A 19,988-nucleotide genomic window follows, 5' to 3' on the forward strand; every position below is an offset into this window, starting at 1 on the left:
CCATGGTCCCAGTCATGCAAAGCAGACAGTTGCAGGACTGCTTTAGGAGGGTCTGTGTAAGAGGCTTCAATGTTACCAAAACCAAGCAAGCACCAGCTTTAAGTTGGATCTCTGGCATAAATTTGTTCCCATTCGCAGTAAGTCATCCTGTTGATAGTCATGGGGTCATGTATTCAGCTACATCTTTCTTCTTGCCTTGTGATCAGGCCGTGTGATTTAAGTGATTTAGAGTACCTGGATGAAGAGTTCCATCAGAGCTTGCAATGGATGAAGGATAATAACATCACCGATATCCTGGATCTCACCTTCACTGTGAACGAGGAGGTGTTTGGACAGGTGAGCACAGCTATGTAAAACATCTGAAAGGTAAATTTGAAGCTGTCAGAGTTGAGCATGTTTCTGTCAGAACAAATCCTTTCGCCTTTCAGTAACATTTTCTTCATCTACCTTCTGGTCTTTTCAAGCCATCGGTTTCCATACAAATGCTTATTCTTAGTGTGCATAGCATAAAATACCAGCCTCCTGACAGGCCTGTTGAGCCACAGACTGATGAGCATGAGGAATTCCCTAGAGTGCAGCTCTTCTCTCCAGGGTGTAGATGTGACTGAAAGGATGGGGGATCAGGAGGGAAGAAGAACATGTGGCAAGTGGTGTAAGACCTGGCAACTCTCACCATTATTATGGCTGATATCTGTTAGATTCCGTGTCTCTTACCTTGTACATACTCAGCAACCTGGCATGTACGTCCATTTCTTGTGCTTTCTGCCACTCAACTCTACCATAGCCAGACAATTCTCTTTAAGCTGGCTGATCTGGGTAACTATAGCCTTAAACAGGGTGCAACCCTGGTTTAAGTGCAGACTGACAACCAGAATAAGTCTCCTGAGGGATTCATTAGCTTGCAGTGAGACCTTGGTGCTCTTTGCTGTTGTAACTTGTGCTAGATTAAACCTGTGTCTGGAAAGCCTTGAAGGGACCCAAAGCAATATTCAGCCCTAGATTAAGGACCTCTGAGATACTGAAAACTAGAGAGGCTGAAGAACCAATCTCAGCAAGCACTGCAGAAGCCCAAGGGATGAAAGTTAACCTGTGTAAGGAGAGGTTGGGCTGCATATACAGAGAAGGGCTCTTAGCCCTTTAAAACAAAGTTGAGAGGAGGAGTTTGCACAGAGCTAGGGTAGCTCAGTGAGCTAGGGGAGAATTGGACTAATTTCTGAGGGGAGGAATTCTGGCCCTGAGGGTAAAGGGGCTGCTCAACTATAAGCCTGAAAGTAATAGAAAGCAAGCAAGACTTCAGGGTATATTTTCAAAACTCAGTTTAATCTGCTTATAGTACAAAGTTGTGAAGGATGAGCAGAGTCAAGGGTGGATGAAATTAAAAGGATGGGGCAAGATCGAAGGATTGAACAATAACACTGTTTTCTCCACAAACAAATGCAGGGCTTTGAGCTGAGGGCTTGCATGGCATTTGACTGGCAGTACAGTGGTTTCTCTGGAAGGGATGGCTGTATAAAGCCAGTAAACCAAAACAGACAGAAACATACTCACATATTCACAAAGACAGGTGAGACAAGTTTGCATTTACGTTGAAAGACTATAATGTCAATTAAGGATCTTGACCTGAATTGCCCTGATGCATCTGAAGGTAACTTTTGGCATACAAATTACTTGTGGACACCCAAAGAAAAGAGCTAAACAATTACATAGGAGTCTGTTGTAGAAGATAAGAGGTGTCTCCAAAGGGAATAGAGTAAAAGTCACACTCTGTGGTAGATACTGTGATATGAAAGCAAAAGAACACTAGAAAGCAGTTTTTTATGCCAGTTCACATGTTGTCTATTACTTTGTTTCATATATACTAGCCAGTAACTTTACTAGATCTAGTGATGGGGAAGAAAGTGGTTCTCACTGTGAATTATGACTGTCAGAATCCAAGGATCATAAGTGAAAGTGAGATTTCCCCCCTTCTGGAATTTGCTGAGTGCTGTCAGCAATGTAACCAAGAAATCGTGGTCACATTTTTATGCTGACAGATGGATACCAGTTGGAAATTCTTGCATGCCAAGAGTATCTGACCACTTAAATGCCATCTGGGCATTGCTTTGCTGAATACACGTGCAAGTGTAGATCACAGTGGGAGCTCTGCTAACATTTGGGAAGCTGGATTTTGAGAGTTGGGTAAGGGGAAAAAGAGATAGTGGCTCTTTGAGAAGCTGTGTGGTAGATCTTTAAGAAGATGTGTGGCAGATGGGTTACAGCCCTTTTGTCCTGCTTCTACAATGACTTTATTATGGACCAATCACTACTACTTTCATTTCTAGTTTCGTGTCTCATCTCTGATGCATATTTAAGCCTTTTGGGCTAAATCCACTTGCTTGGATCCACCTTTTTTATTAGAATTTACTCCTGAGGAGTTGTAGCCATCTTACATACTAGAGCCTGGGGCACCATTGTAATGGCAATGTCAAACCAAGCATTACACATTTTTACTGATGGGGGCTGGATACCAATTTGAGAATTTCACTGATAAGACAGGAAGAGGTGTCAGCTGCTTGTGACCCTAAGTACTTGCTCATGCTTTTACCCAGTAGAAAGAGTTCTTCCAGGCCTGTCTCCAAGCTCTTTATGTGGATACAGCCTGTCCTTGAGCCCTGGCAAGTGCTCCAGACAGGTAAAAGGAATGGGCTAGATCAGTGGAAATCATAGAATCACAGAATGGTAGGGGTTGGAAGGGACCTTTAGAGATCATCTAGTCCAACCCCCCTGCAGAAGCAGGTCAACCTAGATCAGGTCGCATAGGAACATGTCCAGGTGGGTCTTGAAGACCTCCAAGGAAGGAGACTCCAAAAGCCCTCTGGGCAGCCTGTTTCAAATGTCTCCTTTCTACTCTATAATTCTTAATGTTACAACAGGTCCCTCAAGCAAAGTAACCTAAATACTTTATATGCTGTGTACTGTCTGTTGGGCTAATAAATAGATAATAATATAAATATTATGTAAATAATACAAATAACAAGTATGTATTCATGCAGCTCATTTACTATCCGTGCTAGACATCATTGTTACAGGAGCAGAAAACTGAAGAGGAGAGCAAAACATTCTTCCTTTTAAAAGCACTGTATTGAATGTGAAAATAATTGCAAGATAAATATTCTTTTCTCTCCAGGTGTGAGGAGTCTGTGCCGGCTGAGTAGAATCTAGATTGATTCCTTCACTTCTCAGTCTTAAGCCTGAGTACCCCAAGCCAACTAAACTAACTGTTCAAATGCAATGAAATGCTGTAGCTCTTGGTTTTTAAAAATATTTTTTTTAAAAAGACATTATTTATGGTACAAACACTTCTCAGGTTTGTCTGGCTGACACAGAACTCAGAATCCCACAGTAGCTGTGCAGGGTTTGTTTAGGTAATGCATTGGGGGTATTTGTTTTGTGATCACTTCTTTGGCTGTCAGCATTTCTGAGTAAGTGCTTTCATTAGCACGTGAGGAAGGGTAACGCTTGTTGACTGTGAGACAAGCAGATACTCATTCCAGTTGGTGAAGCAGTCTGCCTATCCCAGCACTGTTGTTGCTTCTCCATTCTGTTGTTTCCTGGACTGTTGCTTGGATAGCCTACCACCAGTAGCAAGGTGGGATGCTGGTCACTCTCTCTGCAGCTCCTGAGAGGGGAAAAGAGAGATGGATGAAAAGATGGGCCAGTGGCACATTGTACATGATTTATGAACGGTTGTCAAGCTTTGCTGGTACGCTTTGAAGTAATCATAGAATCATAGAATGGTAGGGATTGGAAGGGACCTTTAGAGATCACCTAGTCCAACCCCCCTGCAGAAGCAGGTGCACCTAGGTCAGGTCACATAGGAATGCATCCACACAGATCTTGAAGACCTCCAGAGAAAGAGACTCCACACCCTCCCTGGGCAGCCTGTGCCAGGGCTCCCTCACCTCAACAGTGAAATAGTTTTTTCTTATGTTTAAATGGAACTTTTTGTGTTCCAGCTTCATCCCATTTCCCCTTGTCCTGTTCCTAGGTACAACAGAAAAAAGTGCTGTCCCAATCTCCTGACACCCACCCTTTAGATATTTATAAATATTAATGAGATCTCCACTCAGTCTCCTCTTCTCCAGACTGAGCAGCCTCAGCTCCTGCAGCCTTTCCTCATACGGAAGATGCTCCAGTCCCCACTAACCTAAAGATCAGTCCAGCTTCAGCCAGAGAGCAGACTGGGACTGAGTGGAGATCCCTCATTATCCCTTTGATTTCTGATGCAACTGTATAAGAAGGCAGGAGGCCAGACCTAGAAATACGACGGCTATATTTTTCACTTACATTTTCAAAGTACAGCTTAAATTTGAAACACAATGTGATCCATACATTGCTACATCACTATTCATCTTTGTTCTGTAGGTGACAGAGAGGGAGTTGAAATCTGGAGGAGCAAATACAGCAGTGACAGAAAAGAACAAAAAGGAGTACATCGAGAGAATGGTTAAGTGGCGAGTGGAGCGAGGAGTGGTTCAGCAAACAGAGGCCCTGGTCCGTGGCTTCTACGAAGTAAGTAACAAAATGATGCTTCCACAGTCTTCCACTCCTCATCTGATTGAGATGACCCCATGGTTAAACTGTGCTTCCTGAGTACCTGTTGCACTTGGAGGAACACCATTAAAAGTATTAGCAAAAGGGATTTGGACATGAATTGGTATAAGTGGCAAAGTTCACACTATTACTTACTACATGGAGGAAAGAAAATTCAACTTAGCATCAAACTAAGAGACCAGAGATGCAAAAGGATAAGAGAGACCCTCCTTTTGAGTTGTGAGATTCAGAGTGGGACCCCTTTGCTTTCTGAATTCCTTCTCAGAGAGGAGCCTTGCTGCCGCTGAATCCAGATGTGGTCTCAGAAGTGGTCAATGGTTTATGGCTAATAGCATGAGCTACATGGATTTCGTTAGTGTTAATTCACCATGCTGCCAGTCACTTTCCAAGGATTTGTTGTGAATAAGAGATGTCTCTGCCTTGGGCAAAAAGGATCTCTTGGTCTCTGGTAAGGAATCTCAAACCTTGAGAGGCATCCTTGCTGAAGAGAGTCACCCAATGTGTATTCCCATTACAGCTCAGAGAGAACTCGAATTGAGCTCATCCAACCATCCATTTTTGGTAAAAGGTCTCTCTGCCTCATGGAGCAACGTTGAGAGGCATCCCTGCTCAAGGGGAGATTGATGCCATGCAGCCACACTGCTCAGAGGGACAGCTCCAAGAAGGCTCACTTAGGCTGTCTTATTTATAGGATAAAATGGTTGACTTATAGTCGAATTGCATACGATGGACAAAGCTCTCTGTATCCACAACTTTTTTTGATCATTGATAAAAGTCTTGGAAAGACCGCATGCTATTCACATGTAAATTGCATGATTGGTGATTCAGGCACATAGGTGTCAGTGCTCACTAGGGCACTCTGAAAAACTGACAAAGGAGTGGAGTTTTTGGCCCAGCTGTGGCACGGACCTTTGCCTTCTTTGGAGCCTGTGCCAAACTACCATGAGTTTCATTCAATGTGGGGTTGAGTGCATCTGTCACACTCCACCGTGTGATTGCAGTCAGCCCCCTTTATCAGCTCTTAAAATGGTAGGGCAGTTACCTCTTGCCTCAATGTCATAAATACGTGGCGTATTGCAGAGCAGTGTAAGAGCCCAAGTATTTGATAAGCTGCCAGAATGAATGCTGTTTCTATAGTACATTGACATGCTTATCATAGATCCACCATAAGCAAATAGCTTTTAGTATGAAATCTTTCTATTAATTACATCACTGGAAGATTCCTTGTAACCAACAGGGAGCATTTTCCCTGTTAGTTACCAAGCTTTTCCATATAAGTAATAAACATAAGATTGTTAGAGCTAACAAAACCACAATCAGGTGAAGCTTTAGATTCAAAGTTCCTGTTGCTGTCGGTGACCATCCAAGCAAGGTATCACACCAATGATGTTCTCCACTCTTCTTCACTCTTTCTAGGATATGGTGTGTCATGTCTATATCATGATGGACAGCAATCAAGGTTCTTTCTCTATTGTTCTGGATCATTTTAGCAATTATTAGGGTTGTCATGTTGCAACAGTTTTCTTACCAACGAAAGACTCATTCCAAGAGGGGATAGGTAGTAAATTTTGACATGATGTGTAGTTTGATTGTAGCAATTGTTAGGTTGTGATAAGAGCTGGAATAGTTAAAGTCCTGTCCCATCATGTTGGTAAAATTACAAATACAGATATTGGAATGTTTATTTGTCTCTGCAATGGTGTTGGCCATGAATGCAGAATCACAGAGGGCTCTCATACAAACACATTTCCAATATGTACAGGTACAGTTTCAGAAGTTCCATCAGGATGTATTTCAAAATGTCAAACGTTTTTCTCTGTTAAGACAAATGTCTTAGGCCTTAATGGTATTACTTTCACAAATAAATAGCTAAGGAGACACAGATGGCCAGGAGATGGAGTGCCTTGGTCTGCAGTTGGGGACCTTGAATATGGCATATTTAGCATTAAGGGAGAAAGGAAAGAAATATATGTTCTAAACATGATGAAACATAATGATCAAGTGCTGAGGAGGGTGTTTCTTTCATAGAACCACAGAATGGTAGGGGTTGCAAGAGACCTTTAGACATCATCTAGTCCAGCTCCTTGCAAAAGCAGGTCCATGTAGATCAGGTCACACAGAAACGCCTCCAGGCGGGTCTTGAAGACCTCCAAGGAAGGAGACTCCACACTCTCCCTGGGCAGACTAAGAGAAGTAGGCACTTGCAGATTTTGGTTTACCCTGCTGTGATATAAAAAAAGACTGTGAACACTTGTACACTTCAAACAGGAGCTGGTGTGACACAGAATTGTTAGGGAGTCGTTCCAATAACGTTGGTCCTGTGATGCAGCCAGCTCTTATCTTGCTGGTATTCATGGATGTGGTGCCATTGTTGTCCCTGGATTTGGCTAATTTATCTTTGCTGAAGACTTGGATCTGAGCACATCCTTCTGTCAGTGCTGCTACAGAGACTGACAGTGACTCGATGAAAACCTGTGGCTTTACTGAGCAGCCCATGTAGTCACCAATTGTTGCCCCTTACTAATCATTCTGAAATATGTATCTTGCCCTGTGTAATGGAAGCAGAAGCTGGGGATTGTGTCACAGAGGAAAAGAAACTGAAAGAATGGCAACCCTGGAAAATTAAACAGCAGATAGTGGACATACAGAGTAGTACTGATGGCTCCAGGCAATCATGCACGGATGTATACTGGGATGGAAGCCAGTGAGGACAGCTTTGCAGCAGAGCAGATTTGGTCAGCCCTTTCCTGTAGGAAGGAGTTGTCTGAGTGGCTCAGTACAGTGTACTGATGTGTGCATGCAGTTTGCCATTGTTACCTCCTTGTGAATACTGCAGGCTTTAAAGAAGCTTTTAGTTTCACACAATGAAAAAAGTGAACCTCAGCCACATCTTCAGTTATGAAGACCTGAGGGCATTCCTGCACAACTGGAATCAAATTCCAGTGTGAAACAAATATAAAATAAATTGCCCCTATTAGCCTTTGACTCTCAAAATCACCTGGCAGAATGAATGTAACTGAAGAATGTTCTGCACAGATTTTGTCCCGGTACTTGTAGTGTTTCATTCTGGTCAAATCTCATCTGTCATCATTGTTTGCAGCTCAAAAGAAAGAGCACAGGTCATCAACAGAGGATGGAAGTTACCTGTCTGCACACAGACTTCATGAGGATGAAGAGCTGGCCATCAGAGCCATAGGTTTACAAGACATTGCATCCACTTTATTTCCAGTCTGAAACTGTGCTTACAAGTGTTTTTTGTTCCAGGTTGTAGACTCCAGGCTTGTCTCTGTTTTTGACGCCAGAGAACTGGAGCTGGTTATAGCTGGCACTGCAGAAATAGATCTCAACGACTGGCGGAACAACACAGAATATCGTGGAGGTAAATTACTTGCTGATGCTTCCTAATGTCTTGCCTGTTTTCAGTTTAAAACATGAAACACTTCATTCATCTTTCCCTTCTGTCTTTCCTGAGGGAAAGGCCCTATTTTGTTCAGAAAGTTTTTGTGAAGAGTAACCCATGAAGTAAAATTACTAAGATGTCAGGTTTGAATCAACAGATGCTATAATACTGAAATTGCTTCTGCTACTTCTATCCAGATTTTACCTACTCAGTTCCTGCTGACTTAACAGGAGTTTTGACTGTTAAGGTCTAAAAAGGATTTGCAGTATTAAATCTAAAACTTGCTTACTCAGATGACTGTGAATGAGCTCCTGGCCTCACTGAGAGGGAGCTGAATTCAATAGCTGAATTTCACAGTTCCCAATTACCCTTGTACAACATACAGATCTTGTTTAACCATTCCCTCAGACTAATCTAAGTTGGATTTTTTCCCTTCTCCTCTGCTGCTAGGCCTGTTTTTTATTTAGTTGCTGAGCATGTTTTATCCAGGCTGTCTTGGATGACAGATAAATGTGAAAGGCACCAAAAAGTACTACAGAAGGAAAGTCCCTGAGGTTTACTTATCCTCTCCTGAAAGACAAGGTTCGAGTCTCTGTGACTTTCTGCCCAGTCACTGTGTTCACAGAATTACAGAATGGTAGGGGTTGGAAGGGACATTTAGTCTTTAACCTCTTCCTCATCCACCAAGGGAAGGTCTGCTGTCCAGGCCATCCTACTGTCCTTGCTGGACTGGGCTTCCCAAGGGCTGGCCTTGGCTGTAAAGACCAAAGCAAAGAAGGCGTTCAATAGATCAGCCTTCTCTGCATCCTCCATCACTAGGGCACCCTCTGTGTTTAGCAGCAGGCCCACATTCCCTCTCATCTTCCTTTTGCTGCTGATGCACCTGGAAAACTCCTTCTTATTTTCCTTTACTTTTCTGGCCAGGTTTAATTCTAAAAGGGTTTTAGCCTTCCTAGTTGCACCCCTGCAGGCTCTGGCAATGTTTCTGTACTCTTCCCAGGAAGGTCCTTTTTCCATCTATCATAGATTTCTGCCTAGTCCAACCTCCCTGCTAAAGCAGGTCCACCTAAATCAGGTTATAGTGTTACCTTGAAACAGGCAGTTTACCACAAGCACAACAGGTCCTCAAACTTCTCCTCCTACTACTTTTCTCTGTTTAGCTATTGAAACAGATTCAACCTGGGTTCATGCTGTCTCTGACTAGCACAAAGCAAGGCACAGAGCCCCTCAGGTGGGAAGTTCGCCAGGAAAGGGCTTGCAGCAGCACACTCCTCACCATATGTTGAACATTATTGCAATCCAAAACAGAATTATTTGGGAACCAGACATTAGGAGTCACGTTGTGTGGCATCTCACAATCAGTCCTTTGTATCTCGTGCAGGGAACCCCCAGTTCTTACCAAGAGGTGCATGACAGGCCAAGGTACCTCAAATATGAGTTTTGGGGTTTTAAATGAGTTAGTAGCAGTGTGGTACCCACAGTCAGAATAAGATGGGGGACTGGTACCTACTGCTCATCGATAATAAGCAGCATTATTAGGTCAGGATCTTTTCAGTAGGAGATCTACCAGCCCATGCTAGTGGGAACGTATTTTGATGTTATGCTTCCCACTTAGAGAAGGTGCTTTTAATTTCTCTCTCTTGCTGCTTAGGGTACCACGATGGACACATAGTAATACGGTGGTTCTGGGCAGCAGTGGAGAGATTTAACAACGAGCAGAGACTTCGTCTGTTGCAGTTTGTCACTGGAACATCCAGCGTGCCGTACGAGGGCTTTGCAGCGCTGCGGGGGAGCAACGGCCTGCGGCGCTTCTGCATAGAGAAATGGGGGAAAATCACCTCCCTGCCAAGGTATGTCCCAACCAGTGTCCAGAAACACAAGTACTGTGAGCCTGGTACTGTGACACATCTCTCTGCCGGAGAAAGATGATGAATATAGTAAGCACATCTTAAACCAGCAAAGAAACAATTGGGAGTTTGCTCTGCAGTTGCATTAAAAATCAAGTGTTTTCTTTTGCTGCCTTTCTGATTTGCAGGCTAAATTTAAACTATTTTCAGGGTTGGGAAATTGTTAAGGTAAAGATCTCCATTGGTCCAAGCCTACTTCTTTTATTTTTATTCTGGAACAGATACAGACCAGCAGGAGACCATCAGCTGATTCTGTTCCCTTTACTTCCAAAACACTAGCAAAAATACTTGTGAGTTTACAGAGCCATGAAAGCCAGAATCTGTCTCTGAGTTTTAGCCAGAGACCTGAGTGAAATCTCTTCATTTGCTCTGATGGTTCCACTTCTTCATCACAAAGAAGCTTAGTGACTTCAGACCATGTGGTGATAATACCTAATTTGTTACATCTAGTTCAGCCAGCCAACTAGGAGCAAGTGAGCCACAGCATTACACAAAGTCAGCAGCCTTCACAGTGCTTCCCAAAGAAGGGGTCATCTTCCCTTCCAAACCAAAGGGACTAGGGTGCTGAGGGGCATTCTGACTTGCCTAAGACAACGTGAGAGAGCCATGACACTGCCAGCGATACATTCAGCTTGGAGTTCTTTATCACTGACCAGCACTCATCCTTCCTCATTGAATCCCTTTTCTTGAATCACAGAATGACAGAATCACAGAATAGCAGGGGCTGGAAGGGACAAAATGACCTTAAGAGATCATCCAGTACAACCCCCCTGCTAAAGCAGGTCCACCTAGATCAGGTCACACAGGAATGTGTCCAGATGGGGTTTAATTCATCTTTAACCTCTTCCTTATCCACTAAGGGCAAGTCCTCTGTTGTCCAGGCTGTCCCACTGTCCTTGCTGGCCTGTGCTTCCCAAGGGCTGACCTTGGCTGTAAAGACCAAATCAAAGAAGGCATTCTTGAATATCCTTACAGTTTTCCAGGACTGTGACCCATTGAGATTACAGAGCACTTTTCATGTGGCCACATCTCAGCACCACTGAGATACTTCTGCTACATGACCCTTTTACTCCCACTTAACATTTAGCCTCCATGGGATATTTTCTTCCTGCTCTTCTCATTTGCTTTCAGCTGCAGTTTTCTAGTTACTTGCCATTCATGTTGCTTACCCAGAAGCATACAATAAGACATTGTCTTGAGCAGACCTCCAGAGTCCTGTCGAGAAGGAAAATCAAGACACTTTGTCACCTTCTTAGTCCAAGCCTGCTCAAGGCCACATCTATACATTGGGGAGATGCAGGAGCTGAACCAGGGCACCGTAACAGCGAACATTTAGAGATGACATCTTATGTGGGACTCACTTTAAAGTCAGGAAATGGGAAGTAAAGGTCTTAAGACACAATTTATCTCACCTCAACACAGACTTTTAAATCACTCCTGGTACATTTCTATTGATGTCCATCACCCATGAAGTTTCTACAGAGAACTAGAGCCTCCATGAAAGTTAGATGTAGGCAGTGACTTAAAAATAGATGAAATCATGTCAGGTCAGTGAGATGACTCATGTCCTGTGAGCTTCAGACAACAATGTGGAAAGAAAGCCTGAGAGCTAGTTTGCTGTGCATAGGCCAGATTCTCCTTTTGCAGCACATACAAAGTCTAACTGTACATAAGGGTTTCAGAGCTGACCAAGGGCATTCCCACAGTAGACAGGCAACAACTGGAAGTCACAGACTGTGCAGCATTTCTGCTGAGCTCTCTTTGCACTCCTCCTGGGATGGAAAGGGACTAGAGGGGAGGGTGGACCTTGGCGAGTGCACAGAAAATGCCCTGGGCTGACCCATCAAGTTCTGAAAAGGTAATTGGCCTCTTTCTGCTCTGCTTAACTTTCTTTGTGAACCTAGGCATTACTTATGACCTAGATTCAGTTAGCCCCGAGATATTCACATTAACGATTTTATGCTTGTCTGCTGATCGCTGAACTTGGGGCTCTCCCTGAAAGAGGCCTCTTTTCCAGGTGAAAGTTGTTAGCACCTTTTAGAAGTCTTAGAGCTCTGCATTCGTTTTAGCCAGGGGAAAGAGAAACAACATTAGCTCAAGGGGAATAAACACAGCTTGATCACTGGGAATTATTACCTGCATTTTTACAAAATTATGGGGTGCTGCCAAGTATGCAGAGTGTTAACAAATACATAAAACACACAGGCAAAACCTGGAGGCTGCCTAAATCCTTAGTTAAGCAACTAAATAAGCAGTATTTGAAACTCTTTTTTTTTTAAATGCCTGATTATGGATTGCTCATGTTTATATTGATTTACTTGTGTATTTACTTAGAGGCTAAAAATGTCCTGTGTCACATCCTGTAGGCCTTTTGGCCTCTGTGAAATGAGTGTAACTAACTTTCAATGTTTAAAATCAACCACAACAAATTCCCTTCTCCCTTTAACAATTTCTACAATTTCACAGTGAGAGTTAACCCTTGGTCAACATTTTCAAAGTCCTAGGGGGAAAAAAAAAGCCCTAAAAGATCATTCTCATGTCTTAGCAATTAGATTTAGTCATTTACATGCTGAGGTGTGGATTGCACCTCTTCATGAGGGGCCTGACCCAAGAACTGCAGTGCTGGGGGGACGTTACAGAAGCCTGCGTGAAGCTGATGCATTTTGCTTTCCTGACAGCCAGGTAGATGGTGGGTCACTGAGGAGAGATAAGACTGGCCTTTGGGTTTTCAGCTGCTTTACAAAGTATAGAGCAAACTCTCAGCTTTATCAGGAGAGCCCAAGTTTCTCCCCTTCTGGGTTCACTTACTCCTGCCCAAGGTGGCTGAAGCAGTTAGGTGACTTTCCCTTACATCTTGTCCTTTGGCAATGGAGCATGCCACTGCCATTTGCTTATAGTGAGCAAAGACGTGCAACACCTGAACTAGCCATGCTTTTGCACTTCTGCACCTACAACAGCAATGTGGCATTCCCAGAAAAGCAGCATGGTGTAAATATCTAAAATGCAACACTTTTTGAAGAACAACTGCTAGTAGAAAGCACTTAGAGTGCTTCTTGAAAGCACTGAGGATAAACAAGATTTTTTCAGGAAGGCTGAGAATCCAGTAACTTCATTCTAAACTGGTGTAATTGTTTGTTCATCAATAGCAGTTCCCCTACAGCAACAGTGTAATGGTGGTGTGATTCGTTCATCTAAGTCAAATAAGAGTTAGATTACACCAGTGGTTTATTTCTGGAGTGTGCATGTACTAGAGACATTATTCCTATCTATATTTACTTAACACCATACATACTAGTAAATCAAAGTAATTTACAGCTCAGAGATGCTTCTCTAATCATAGAATCATAGAATGGTAGGGGTTGGAAGGGACCTTTAGAGATCACCTAGTCCAACCCCCCTGCAGAAGCAGGGTCAATTAGATCAGGTTGCATAGGAACATGTCCAGGCAGGTCTTGAAGACCTCCAAGGAAGGAGCCTCCACAACCCCTCTGGGCAGCCTGTGCCAGGGCTCCCTCACCTCAACAGTGAAAGAGTTTTTCTTATGTTTAAGTGGAACTTTTTGTGTTCCAGCTGCATCCCATTGCCCCTTGTTCTGTTGCTAGCTACTATAGAAAAAAGGGATGTCCCAACGTCCTGACACCTCTAGACAATGATGCTAAAGCAGTTCCAGAGACTGACAGACTTACAGATGTGTAAGTGTAAATCTGCAGCATGGTTCCATCCAAACTGATGTAGCTGAAATAACACATTCAACCAGTCGTTCATCAAGGTTGAGTTCTACTCTCCCTATCTAATATGCAAAGCTTTCTCCCCAAGTAAAGCAGTTACCTATTTTACTTCTTGTAACTGGTTGCCTGAGAGGGAATGGATGGGAAATTCTTCCAGCTCTATCCTCTTCTGAAGCAGGAAGCCTCTCTTTGCCTTTCCCAAGTCATGCAGATATTTACACAGAACCAGTTTAAACAATAGTTCTGCAAGAACTGCCTCTTTGTTCCTGACCAAACACTAATGAACAAACACTGGCTTTCTAGCTGGAAAAGCATCACTAAAGCATCGCTTCATCTGATAGTGTGAGAGCAGAACTCCTGGCCCAAAGCAGACCTGCACAAAGAGCTTCCTCTGTTTACTATAGCTGTAGGAGGCAAGAGTTCTCTCTTTTTAAATCCTTGGCCTGCAAAAGTGTTCAGTGCCTACAGACACCACTGCCCCATCTCTGGCAGCATTTGTTACCTGGCCAGAACTCTCAGCACCTGTGAGATTGTTGGTTCAGTATCAGTTTGCACTTGTCCTTGTTGAACCTCATGAGGTTCCTCTCTGCCCAACTCTCAAGCCAGTTGAGATCTCCCTGAATGTCAGCACAGCCTTCTGGGGAATCAGCCAGTCCTCCCAGTTTGGTGTCATCAGGGAACTTGCTGAGGGTAGACTCTGTCCCCTCATCCAGGTGGTTGATGAAGATGTTGAACAAGACTGGCCCCAGAACCGATCCCTGTGGAACTCCACTGGCCACAGGCCTCCAACTCGACTCTGTGCCCTTGATCACCACCCTCTGGGCTCTGTCATTCAGCCAGTGCTCGATCGACCTCACTGTCCACTCATCCAAGCCACACTGTCTGAGCTTTCTGGTGAGGATGTTATGGGAAACAGTGTCAAAAGCCTTGCTAAAGTCAAGGTAGATGACATCCACTGCTCTCCCCTCATCTAACCAGCCAGTTATGCCCTCGTATAAGGCTGTCAGGTTGGTCAAACGCGATTTCCCCTTGGTGAATCCATGTTGAGTCCCTCTGATAACCATCTTATCCTTCATGTGTTTAGGAACAACATTGAGGATGAGTTGTTCCATCATCTTTCCAGGGATGGAGGTGAGGCTGACCGGCCTGTAGTTTCCTGGGTCATCCTTCCTGCCCTTTTTGAAGCCTGTAGTGACACTGTTCTTTCTCTAGTCCTCAGGCACCTCACCAGTCCTCCATGATTGTTCAAAAATGATGGAGAGTGGCTTAGCAATCACATCAGCCAGTTCCCTGAGCACTCTTAGATGCATACCATCAGGTCCCATAGATTTATGTCTGTCCAGCTTGCACATCAGGTCTCTAACTCTATCCTCGTCCACCAAGGGAAAGTCTTCCATTCCCCAGACTGTCTCACTGTCCTCCAGGGACTGGGCTTCCCAAGGGCTGGCCTTGGCAGTGAGGACTGAGGCAAAGAGGCATTTGGTAGCTCTGTCTTCTCTATATCTTCTGTCATCAGAGCACCCTCCTCTTTCAGCAGCAGACCCACATTCTCCTTAAATTTCCTTTTGCTATGTATGTATTTGGAAAAGCTCTTCTTGTTTTCCTTTACATCCCTGGCCAAATTTGATTCCAAAAGGGATTTGGCCTTCTTGGTTTCATCCCTACATGCTCTGGCAATATTTGTATACTGTTCCCAAGAAACCAGGCCCTTTTTCCAATTTACATAGATTTCTTTCTTCTGCTTGAGTAGTTTCAATAGTTCTTTTTTCATCCATGTAGGCCTCTTGCCTCCTTTTTATGATTTTCTATTTGTGAGGACACACTGATCCGGGGCTTGGAAGAAGTGACACTTGAAGATCAACCAGCTTTCTTGGGCTCTCCTACCATCTAGGATCCTATCCCATGAGATTCTTCCAAGCAGGTCTTTGAAGAGGCCAACGTCAGCTCACCTGAAGTCCAGATTCACAGTCCTGCTTGGTATCCTGCTTCTTCCACACAGGATCTTGAGCTCCACCATCTCATGGTCACTAACACCCTCTCATATGTCAGCAGGTTTATGTGGTAGGTAGCTTAATCTAGGGAATAAAGACTTTTCTTATTGCTATGACTGCTTCTTGTGCTGCTAGTGGTATGTTTTCACTCCAATAAGTACAGCAAGTGTCCCTTGCATTGCTTTTACTATAGTCACTCTTACTGGGATCAGTAGCTGGAAATCAACATCAATCAGGAGGAATTTGGAGGATAAGGCACAGAGTTAGGCAACAGTGGGTGTTGTGGAAAATATCCTTACATCTTCATTGTCCTGTGTACTCAGTCTCACACAGTGTCTAGTATCACACACTAGAGGCCAGGTCTTTAGTACAGTGTGGAAAAGAAAGGTTTCAGCTTTCATTTGCAAGAAGCAAAGGCACTATGCACAGCAATACTTGAGGAGAGAGGAGTCACTCAATGGGGAGGTATCCCCATCAACCCTCTTGCTTCTTTTAGGTCAGGTAGAATATGTTGTGCAGTTACACAAGTAGACATCATGTCTGACCTTTCCAGCAAAGAACCAATGAGGCCAGTTGCTAGACATATACTAAACAATTTTGCACGTGATTATCTTGCTGTAAGTTTGAATGGGCTTCAGTGGCATCATCACAGTTGCAGTAGAACCACATCATTTTCAAAGGTTGTCTCATAACCAATATGAAATGAGATCATCAGTCCAAATGAATGTCTACAAGGAAGTAAACAACAGGGCCAGTGGACATGGCTGCACCACACAACCCGACACGTGACAATGATGCCTGAGATGCTGCGGGCTCGTCCAGTTAAATGTGCCACAGTTTCAGTACCGTACAGGGATAGTACTTATAGGTTCAGCAAGGTTGTATTAGCAGAATTCACACCTTAGCCACCATGGCCATGCTGCTTCTGGTTCTGGAGCCAGGCAGCTGTGCCCCTCATCCTCTCTGAATGGTGTGGTGTTGCCTATCGCAAATATATTCTGAATGGACTACAAGAATCCTTCCATTAATTAACTCCCAATGGTGGATCCGTGTTGGCCATGGATTGTAGAAACAACTTAGGCTGCCAAAGATTGCTGAGATAAACAATAAACAGTGCAGGGCTACTCATGGACAATACACTTGAGCTGCCATGTTTCATTTCAAAAGATGCATTAAATGATGGCTTTATTAATGTTCCTTTTTCCCTGACTCACACGTTCCCAGCTCATTTCCCCAAGTTCTGTGTTTATTTTACACTCTCTCTGACAGCAACCAGCTAACAAGTCTTCATTCAGAAGGCAAAAAAGGATGGTAAAAGCTCTCCTAATTGAAATTCTGTGATGCAGTGAAGATTACGTGCCTCTGGCTATTTCAGTTGCCAGATTGCTTTTAATGATTCACCATTGGTGCTTGATAAAACTCTCCCTCTGAATCTGCAAGTCTCAGGCCAGCCCATCTACCAGTATCATGTTTTTCTCACTTTGTGGGTGGCCTAAGAGATGACTAGCACAGTTTCAAATAGATTCTCCAAGGTAGCTCTTCTGCTTCAGTTTTGAAATTGAAATGGAATTGAAGTACAAGATGGAAAAGCTAGAAGTAGAATGACTTCATGGCTTTGAAAAATACCAGGGGCCAGAAGCTTAGACATTGTTAGCCATGGGGGCTGCGCTTCCTCTGTAAGGTTTTGTCAGTTTATGTTTATCAGAGGGAGCATGAGGAATCCATTTGAATGGAAACACGCCCCATTGTTTGTTGAATGAGCTCTGTGGCTTTTCAGTCAGTTGAAATGGATGCACTGGGGCAGGGACTGTTCCTTTGCTCCACATTTGTATCGCCCTTCACACAGGGAAGTGCAGTCTGTATCTGAGCCTGGCTGCTGCTGCCAGAAAAGCTGCAACAGGGGAGAGGCACGTGTGTAACTCCTTCCACGGCTTCTTTTGAAAGTGCTGCCAACTGGGGTGAAACATGATAGAACTGGGGGAAGAGAGGGTCATCAAGTTGGCAGCTTGCTCTGCACAAAATATTTTGCTTTTGCCTTGGCTACTACAAATAAATAACATTTAAAAGCCAGACTTGCAGCAGGTGGCCAGCAGCTGACTTAGGGGAGCATTTTCAGCAACTTTCCTTCTTCAGTTAGCAGATCCCTGAATGTCCCTTTACCGGTCAGCCCTGCCTCCTGGTAAACATTCTTCTCCATGAAGAATCCCTGCAAGATCTCTGCAGCATCTAATGCAGGGATAGTGGAGAATGATGTTATGGTGATACTTCTCTTGTGTCTTCACTTTGAAATATTCGTGTGTATGTGCATGTACATTTCAGTACTTCTGGTTTTAGAACAATTTAAGAGTTTAACAGAATTTCTTTGTCTCTCGAGTGAACTTGGATGTCTTGAATCTCAGTAGGAACTTGTTTTCTCAGTTCTTATTTTCTCAAGTGATTTAGATTAAACTTAACATGTAGCATATTTTCCTTTTGCAGGGCACACACATGTTTCAACCGTTTGGATCTTCCACCTTACCCCTCATATTCTATGCTGTATGAAAAGCTGCTGACAGCCGTTGAAGAAACTAGCACCTTTGGACTTGAATGAGGGGGTTCAGGCACTTCTGGTGTTTTTCTGGCTGATGATATCATCTTTCCTGTCTGACATCATTTGATCTTGGTTTCCCATGTTTTTATTTTTGAAAACAAAACAAACAAATGAAAAAGTCAAGATTAACAAAAGCTGTGCATGAAGAACTGCCACCCTCTTAAGATCTAACCTTCATGCTTTCATCCTCGGTTTCCAATGGACTTGATAGTCTGTATGCAATAGAAAAACAACTGTCTCAAGGTTTCTGTATATCTCTACATACCTCCATTAATAACAATGAAAATACAAATGCAAGTTACACTGCACTTGACCAAATGTTAATAAATGTTTTCTTCCACCTACGTTGATTAAAAAATAAACAAAAAAACCTCATCAAGCATTCCAAGCTTTTATATGCCCCACATCTTCTAAATCAATTCCATCTTACTTCTTAACCATTGAATCCAGTACTAGGAGCTGGTCAAATATATATTCTTCCATCCTTGTTTTCCCTCTGTGGTCCATCTGAGAGACACCTATGAGCAAAAGTGAATTTTTTATATACGAACTCATGATCCACATCAGTTGCATCAGCTGGAACTGGCCCAACATACATGGTGCACATAAGACCTTCAGAAACTAAAAAAACCAACCTGTAACGCAATGCAAAGCGTAACAGCGATTGTTATGATTGCTACTTGCCAGTACTGGAGAGAACTTGCACTTCAGAGATATTGGGAGGGGCATCTCCGTTGTCATGTTTACCACACAAGAAGCACAAGGTTGTGCACACTGAAGAAGGATGTTTTATTATGTAGCATAAAGGACAAGGCTCCCCTACCTTAGTATGGTATATGATAAGGAACCAAGAAGAATGTTCTACTTTTATGGATACCCTTGGGTTCTGTTTCCCAGATCTTTGTTTTCTGATGTTTGAAATGCTCTTTTCCAAATGAGGAAGTCTAGACAATCCCATCCCCTGTGTCAGAAGCCATTTCTTTTCTGTCAGGCTGGGCTAATCTGTGGTTGCTGGGGGCCGTTCTCGGTTCTGTCTTTTTCCTTGTCTTGTTCAGTGGAAGTCTCCATAAAATCAAGAGCGATTACAAACAGAAGGTTTTAGTCTAGAGTCTATTAAATGAGAAGCTGCAGAGAATGAGAGTGCTTGTCAGGGATGAAGGAGACTGTAACTCTCTTTGGGTTAAGACACTGTTGCACTTCTTGGGGTAAGCCCAAAGGCCCTCCAGTCGCGTTAGGTGCCACTAAAGCTCTAGTTCTCGTTACTGCAGACTTAACTCCCTTCAGTTTGGTATACTTTGCGTTCAGGCTCTGAAGCCAGGGAGCAAAAGGAAAACAGCACTAGGCTTGTCTTCAGGTGGATTTTGCTCAGGCTGTTTCAATCAGCCTCACTGCTCTGATTGCGTTCCGTTTATTGTTTTTTGCTGCCCTTGTTTTCCAAGACTAATCTCAAATTGAAAGTGTTTGTCTTCACTGGGAAAGGGAAACACAAAGTATCTTCTGATACTAAATATGTTAAAGGATGCGTAATATATTAAACGATGAAGGCTTGAGTAGGTGAGAAGATAACATCATAGTGTCTAGCAGCTCCGATGAAATACCACACCCCCTCAGGGGCTTGTTACAGGTAGTTTTGTGTTAGCTATGCTTCAGAAAACTGTAAAATCAGGAGATCCAGTCAATGTCTGTCACATCTAATTCCCATAAATTTTCTCTCCAGAGAAAAGAATTGGACCCTGCTTTCCCACATCTTTTTATATGGTGGCTATACAAGAAATTCTG

General features: G+C 43.4%; 1 protein-coding gene across 1 annotated transcript in view; it reads left to right on the forward strand.

The window, feature by feature from the left end:
- The window catches only part of HECW1 (HECT, C2 and WW domain containing E3 ubiquitin protein ligase 1), a 181,930-nt gene extending 163,721 nt beyond the window's left edge, over positions 1-18,209 (forward strand). Inside the window, exons 23-27 of the mRNA XM_061996514.1 lie at positions 207-336; positions 4,405-4,551; positions 7,858-7,972; positions 9,645-9,843; positions 18,098-18,209. Of these exons, the coding sequence (XP_061852498.1) occupies positions 207-336; positions 4,405-4,551; positions 7,858-7,972; positions 9,645-9,843; positions 18,098-18,209 (703 nt within the window). The remainder of the gene's footprint in view (positions 1-206; positions 337-4,404; positions 4,552-7,857; positions 7,973-9,644; positions 9,844-18,097) is intronic.
- Positions 18,210-19,988: the final 1,779 nt, after the last annotated feature.

The sequence above is a fragment of the Colius striatus genome, chromosome 5 (genome assembly GCF_028858725.1).
Source record: "Colius striatus isolate bColStr4 chromosome 5, bColStr4.1.hap1, whole genome shotgun sequence".
Lineage (NCBI taxonomy): Eukaryota > Metazoa > Chordata > Aves > Coliiformes > Coliidae > Colius > Colius striatus.